The sequence below is a fragment of the Trichechus manatus genome, unplaced genomic scaffold (assembly GCF_000243295.1).
Source record: "Trichechus manatus latirostris isolate Lorelei unplaced genomic scaffold, TriManLat1.0 scaffold00177, whole genome shotgun sequence".
NCBI lineage: Eukaryota > Metazoa > Chordata > Mammalia > Sirenia > Trichechidae > Trichechus > Trichechus manatus.
Window position 1 is genome coordinate 2943940 of NW_004444113.1, and position 7243 is coordinate 2951182.

At 43.8% G+C, this 7243-nt stretch overlaps 1 protein-coding gene across 2 annotated transcripts in view; it reads left to right on the forward strand.

The window, feature by feature from the left end:
* ITSN1 (intersectin 1) overlaps positions 1-7243 on the forward strand; it is a 221749-nt gene that overhangs the window by 91244 nt on the left and 123262 nt on the right. For both annotated transcript variants that reach the window (XM_004386976.2, XM_023741323.1), the window contains 2 exons: positions 3033-3096; positions 6029-6166. In XM_004386976.2, the coding sequence (XP_004387033.1) occupies positions 3033-3096; positions 6029-6166 (202 nt within the window). The remainder of the gene's footprint in view (positions 1-3032; positions 3097-6028; positions 6167-7243) is intronic.

Genomic DNA, 7243 nt, shown 5'->3' on the forward strand with positions numbered 1-7243 from the left:
TCTTACTTCTCTAGGATATATTCCTAGGAGTGGGATTGCTGGATCATATGGTATTTCTATTTCTAGCTTTCTAAGGAAGCACCATGTCATTTTCCCAAGTGGTTGTATCATTTTGCATTCCCATCAACAGTGCATAAAAGTTGCAATCTCCCCGCAGCCTCTCCAGCATTTGTTATTTTCTGTTTTTTGATTTGTGCCAGTGATGCCGGGGTGAGATGTTTCTGGGGAGTGGCTGGTTTAGCGGCCAAGCACTTAACCACTGCGCCACCAGGGCTCCTTTAAACATTAACTCCATGCATTTATCTCTCCCCTTTGCATTCATGCTGCCGTTCTCAAACATGGATGTCCAGAGTGGGGTTTGAACTTGAGCTTTCTGTTTATCCTCATAATGTTGCTTTTTAAACCAGAGTCCGAAACCAGTTCCCCATTACATACGTGCGCTTCCACAGGATAGTTGTGTGCACTCAAAGCTCTTTTTTTTTTGCCGTCCCATGATGCTGAGAAAGGAGCTGTGGTGGCGCAGTGGTTAAGTGCTTGACTGCAAACCGAAAGGTCGCCATTTTGGATCTGCCAGCCGCTCTGCAGGAGAAAGATGTAGTGTTCTTCTTCCGTAAAGATTTCAGCCTTGGGAACCGTATGGGGCAGGTCTGCTCTGTCCTACAGCATTCCTAGGAGGTGGAACTGACTCAACGGCACTGGGTTTGGTTTTGGTTGTTATGCTGAGATGCTATATTAGATGTTTTGGATCTATTTTAATGTCTCACAACATTGTCTAAGGACATAAAGAGTCAATGAGCATTAGCGTTCAAAGAAACTGTTGTGGTCGTCTGGTGCAGGGGTCAGCTGACGTTTTCTATAGAGGCCTTGTGGGCCGTATGTGCTCTGTCACAGCTGCTCAGGTCTGTCACTGCAATGGGAAGGAGTCATGTATCATACTTACATGGATAGGCATGGCTGTGTACCAGTAAAACTTTATTTACAAAAAACAGGCAGCCGGCTGTAGTTTGCCAACCCCTGTTCCAGATCATTTATTCCCCTCATTTCAGAGATGAAGGAACTGATGCTCAGAGGAGGGAGGTGGTTTTGTTAATGCCCTGTGTCATTTGGGAGTGGGAGGAGTCAGGACGCGAACCCAGGTCTCCTGATGTTCAGGTCTAGGGCTAGTTCTTCTCACTTAGTGTTACACTCTTTATTTGAAGTGGGTGAACTATTAACTTTCTTTTATATAGTTCGAGAGTGGGGAGAATTGTTAAAAGTGTAGATTGAAGATGATTAAGGCTGTGGTGATTCTACTTTAGTATTGCCAACCTTAATAAATCATGTTGCAGATTCTAAATAAAATGCTTGGTGGAATTTCCTCATTCCAGATAGCACAGAACCTTTAGAACCTTCCCATTAATTCAGTAAAGAGTGTTTATTAGTCTTTGATGCTCCCAGTTTTTAAAACTCCTTTTTCAGTTTTCAATATTTTAACTTGGACGTTAGCCCAGAACCTTCTCTGAATGGGTTAAAAATATTGAAGATACACGTGTATAGACGCATACGCACACACACAAATCCAACAGGACTATGTACCTGTGTTCACCAAACCGGCAGCTTCCCGAAAGTTGTCAGCGGTAGAATGGGCCAGTGAATGGTGGCATGTTCACACAGTGGCGTACTATCGAGCAGTGAGGATTAGTGGTCTGCAGTTACACACAGGACGTTGAGCAGATAAGCCAGACATAGCAGTGGGCATGCTGTGCTGTTAGAAGTTAGGCTACACTTGGTGGGAGGTGATGATTAGAAGGGCGCCCAAGAGGGGGTTCTGGGGGGTCAGTTATAGTCTGTTTCGTGATCTGGGTGCTGTTTACTTGAGCATTTTCAGTTTGGACAATTTAGCTGTGTTACATGTGTACATGTGTACATACACATGTATATATTCACGTGTGCTTTTCTGCCAATATTTTACACGTAAATAAAAGTCAAAGTACTATCAGTAATAACTACCTATCATTGAACACTTTATGTCCTAGCACTGTGCTAAGTTCAGTGTTACGTAGCCTTATGCAGTGGATCATAGACTTTTTAATCTGGAAAACCAAAACCAAACCTGTTGCTGTCGAATCATTCCTGACTTACAACGACCCTATAGGACAGACTAGAACTGCCCCATAGGGTTTCCAAGGAGCAGCTGGTGGATTTGAACGGCCGACCTTTTGGTTAGCAGCCAAGCTCTTATGCCCTGAGCCAGCAGGGCTCTTGAATCTGGAAAGGGCCTCTGAAATGAGAGAACTAGAGTCCATTCAGGTGAGGAAGAGCCGGGACCAGAGCCCACAGCGCTGAGGTCACGGGTGTATTTTGTACAGTCCTCTACGGCCTCACGTGCCAGACCCTTGCAGTGATTAAGACTAGTTTCATGCCAGAGCTGAAGTTACAAGTATTTTGAAGAAATGAAAGCTAATTCTGAGAGGAAGAATGTTGAAATTTCAGACATTCCTTTTGATTGCTGTCACAGAAAAAGTGTTCTAGTCCTGGCTGTGATATTCGCCATTGGAGCCACCGTGAGCAAGTTACTCTTTTTAAAATTTGTGCAATAAAATGTTTAGAAGAGACGCCCTCAGATTCTCTGACTCTTCCCGAATTTATCTGATGGTGTCCGGAGGACAGCAGCCCGTGGCAGAAGGTGGTGAATTTAGAATAAATTTCAGCTTTGTGAATAAAAGCCAGATACAAATCGAGGTGGTGATCTGGACAAAAGCTTCTATTTTGGGCGGATTATATCCTGAAACCCTAATCTTTACATGCGATTTCTTCATTACTTGTAAGCATGCATTTAATGAGGATTTATGGGGGGCATGTTATGTGCCATACACCAGGCCTGGGGTTTGTGTTATCGGGGCTTGATTTCCTATTTAAGAAGCCCCCAGGGTAATGGCAAGTATCATCTCAATCACCATGGGTGCGTGAGGTGGTGTGCGCCCAGCACTGATCTTCCTCACAGTGACAATTTGCTGATTCATCTCTTTATCTTTTTCCTGGTTTCCATGTAGGTCCCCAAGCAAGAACTATTCTTATGCAATCGAGTTTACCACAGGCCCAGCTGGCTTCAATATGGTAAGGAATGAAAAGTGCATTGGTTTGTATGAAGTGGAAAGTTTATTTCTTAGACGGGTATAGTATGGCCTCCGATTCATACCTTTATTTGCATGGGGAATATATAGGTGCTTAATTTTCAGTGAGTTGTGGTTTTGCCACTCTGATTTTTTCCCCCTTTTTATTTTGAAAAATAAAAAGCAGATTAACAGAGGAACCCCTTAAGAACTCATGACGTGGTTTAGCCCGTTCTCAGCTCACGGCCGGTTCTGCTTCTCCCTCCTCCTCCTGATAGTTCTGAGCCCAATCTCGCGCATCACATCTTTTCAGCTGCACCTATTTTAGCATGTGTCTCTAAAAGAGATAGGGTTTTTTTTTTTAACACATAACCACAACGTCGATAGCCCACGTAAAAATTTTAACAGTAATCTTTATCATTAAATTACCTCATAATTTTTTAAATAGCTTTATTGTTTAAATCAGGAGTAAAATAAATCCGTACTTTGTAGTGATTGATTGACACATCGGTTGTTGTTGGTCGCTGTGGAGTCGATTCTGACTCGTGGCGACCTTTAACCTGTAGGTTCCCCTTCTCTTGTTCTCCACCCTCTGCAAAAAACAGTCTGTCCTGTAGTTTCTTAGAGTCTGAAGTTTGGTGACTGCATCCCTGTGGTATAGGCGTCGTTTGATTTGTTCCTCTGTTTGCTCTATGTCCTATAAATTTGTAATTGGATCTGGAGCAAGATTTCCCAGCCTCAGCAGTATTGGCATCTTGGGCTGGGCAGTTCGCTGTTGTGGGGACCGTCTGGTACATTGCAGGGCGTTTTGTAGCCTCCCTGGCCCCTACCTGCTGAATGCCAGTAGCTTGTCCCCCACCCCCCAGCGTGGCAATCAGGAGTGTTACCAGACTTTGCTAAATGTCCCCTGGGGTGCAAAAGCATCACCAGGTGAGAGCCACTGGTCTAGAGGCTTGATCAGATTTGAGTTTAATTTTCTTTGGGGTGGAGGGGGCAAGGGTACATCAGAGGGTGGCATGTAATTTCGTCGATAGGCACACACTGTGTCTGTCTGTCTTGTGATGATTTAATGACCTTTGCTGAGCACCGCCTAGACCCTCAGAGCGCCCTTGCATTGAAATGTTACCGGAACAGTCTCCAACGAGCGTGTGTCTTTCCATGGTGCGCTACCGTGGTTTCTCCTGGTAAATAAAGCCTGGTCTCCAGTGCTCACACTGTGGGTTCACAGTTTCCCTGCAGGGCACGTGGACCTGGTTGCCTCATAGGTGGTCACGCTCCAGTGCTGCTCCTTCCCCATTCCATTACCGCTGCTTTATGTTAAAGGGTTTGCCTTTTGCAGTAGAATATACCAGTTAATAACAGACCTTGTATCTGTGACACCCCACTAAACTTACTGCCTTCGACTCAATTCTGACTCATAGTGACCTTATAGGATAGAGTAGAACTGTCACATAGGATTTCCAAGGCTGTAAATCTTTATGGAAGCAGATTGCTGCATCTTTTTCCAGAGGAGTGTCTGGTGGATTCGAACCTCCGACCTTTCGGTTAGCAGCCGAGTGCTTTAACCACTGCTCCATCTCTTGACACCCGATACCTCTGTAGGTCTGGATGAGTACCAGCATCCCAAACAAACAAAAACCAAACCTGTTGCCGTCGAGTCCATTCCCACTCATAGCGGCCAGCATCCAAGGGCCCTCTGTAATGTAAACTAAAGATCTGACATTAATGGAAGTTGATGGATAATTTATTAGGTGGTTCCCATGACACCAGAAAACATTGAAATGAATATTTAATCTCACATTTATAACCTGCCTTCTTTGAAAAAAATATTTGAGACTTCTCCTATTAGAAAGTTGTTATGTTATCCTTCTACACACTAAAAGTTACTTTAATTAAATGTTCCTAGCCATGATTTGGCAAGTATGGGAAAAAAACAAATAATTGGACCTGCTTTCTAATCTAATTTACCTAAGAGTGGCAAATGATAGGGTACAAAAATGAAAAGTGGACAAAGAAGACAGGAGGGGATTTTTATTTATCACTGTGTAATAAATGGGTGTCTGACAGCGGGAAAAGGTGACACTAGAGGGTCAGAAAAGACATCAGTGTTGCCCGGGGCCAGGGGTAAGGGAAGGAGTTGGCAATAAAGAGACCTGGAGGAATTGTTTGTGATGATGAAACTATTCTCTATATTTTGGTAGTAGGCACATGACTCTGTATGTTTGTGAAAACCCAGAGAACTGTAATCTAAAAAGTGTACAGTTACTGTATGGAAATTATACCTTAATAAAAAAAGGAAAAATGGTTTATGGCACCTGAAGGAATTTGAGAATTAAGAGGAAGGTTTCCGGAATCATGGCATTGGGCAAAGGCAGCTTCCCAGTGTGGCGTTTGACCTGCGACATTCTGGGGTACAGATTTGTTGCCTCTTAGCTGCCTTTTAGCCCTGGTGGCACAGTGGTTAAGAGCTCAGCTGTTAACCAGAAGGTCGGCGGTTCATATCCACCAGCCGCTCCAGGAAACCCTATGGGGCAGTTCTGCTCTGTCTTGTAGGGTTGCTGTGTGTTGGAATCGACTCCACAGCAACAGTCTCATCCTCTTCTAATGTCCAGAAGGTGTTAAGTAAAATCACATTCTTGGACTTGCTGGGAAAGCTGTTTACTGTAATCAGCGCCTTGGGCAGGTTCATACTGTTGACTCCAAGAACAAGGAGGAGAAAACGCGTTGCCCCTGTGGCTGGAGGCTGTGACGATGCGCCCTTGAAGGCCTGTCTTTGCAATAGTCGTGTGAAATAGATAATATTTCTACAAACTAAGGCACAGAGAGGTGCAGTTAGCTTACGGTCAGAAAAGGACACAACTTTTAAACCGCTCATGAGGAGTGAGAAACGTGCATTTTTAGGAAAAGAGATTACAATGAACTTTTTGTTGAATTAGGAATCTTTCCGACATTGATCAGGATGGAAAACTCACAGCAGAAGAATTCATCCTGGCTATGCACCTGATTGACGTAGCAATGTCTGGCCAGCCGCTGCCACCTGTTTTGCCTGCAGAGTACATCCCACCTTCCTTTAGGTAAGGAACATCTGGCTTTTCTGAGAAATCGCGTGCTGAGTGTATGAGTTCCAGACTTGCCCTAGGTGGATAGGTAGCTCATACTGATTTTTATTCCTGGCAAGTAAATGAAATATCCATGAATTAAAAAAATTCTTTCTATGTAGGTTCTGCATTAAAACAATCAAGTAAAACATCAAAAGACTGTTGATTTAGTAAAAATACATATAAACTGAACTCACCAGAAATTTTAGGAAGAGATGCTAGCAGTGAAAGAGAAACTGTGTGAACCTGTGCACAGAAAATAAAACAAGGAGGTTTGCCTGTGAATTCTACACGTTCAAGGGGTAACAAAATGCCAGCAATGTAGAAATTATAATCAGGAAGGTAATGAAAGACAGCTACCCTAGTCTGAAACACAGTCTCAGTGGAGACGTCAGGAGAGCACACCAAGGTCCAAGTGGGCGAAATCTTCAGTGACTGAAGCCCTCTCCAGATACACGCGCGCACATGCACACACCCGCTAGACAGCTGCCTGTTAGAGGGTTAACCTTAAAAGACAAGCCACGAAGAAGAACGAACGATAAAAATAATTGTTGCCGTAATTCCTCAAATTTTGGAGAAGGACTGGGGGGAAATCCCCATAAAGTTAAGAGAAATGGAGTTGTCCCTGTCAGCAGATACACGGTCCTGGAGCAAGCCGAGAAAACTGGGATCTGTAATAACAAACGTTTAGCTTGAGGCACTTTGTCTATAAAATCCTGCAGCTGCAAGATTCACAACAAAAGACGTCTTAACTCTTCAAACTGATAAGAAAGTATCAGCAAAGGCTAGGTAGATTGGTTTTGAAGAGTAAGGTTAATAGTTTAAACTGAAACAATCAGTAAACTAAGTGATGTGCTGGAAGAGCTGAAAAGTGTGGACGTTTCCTGTGTTCCTGAGGGTTGAAATAGAGAGGTTTTGTAAAGGGGCAAGAGATGATCCCAGTCAGCTGAGCTGCTCGTCTTTCTGTGGAGGAGTTTACAGTTAACACAGTGAGCCTTAGAGGGTGATGGTGCCGTCAGCTGACACGTACAGAGTGTTTACTGTATCCCAGGT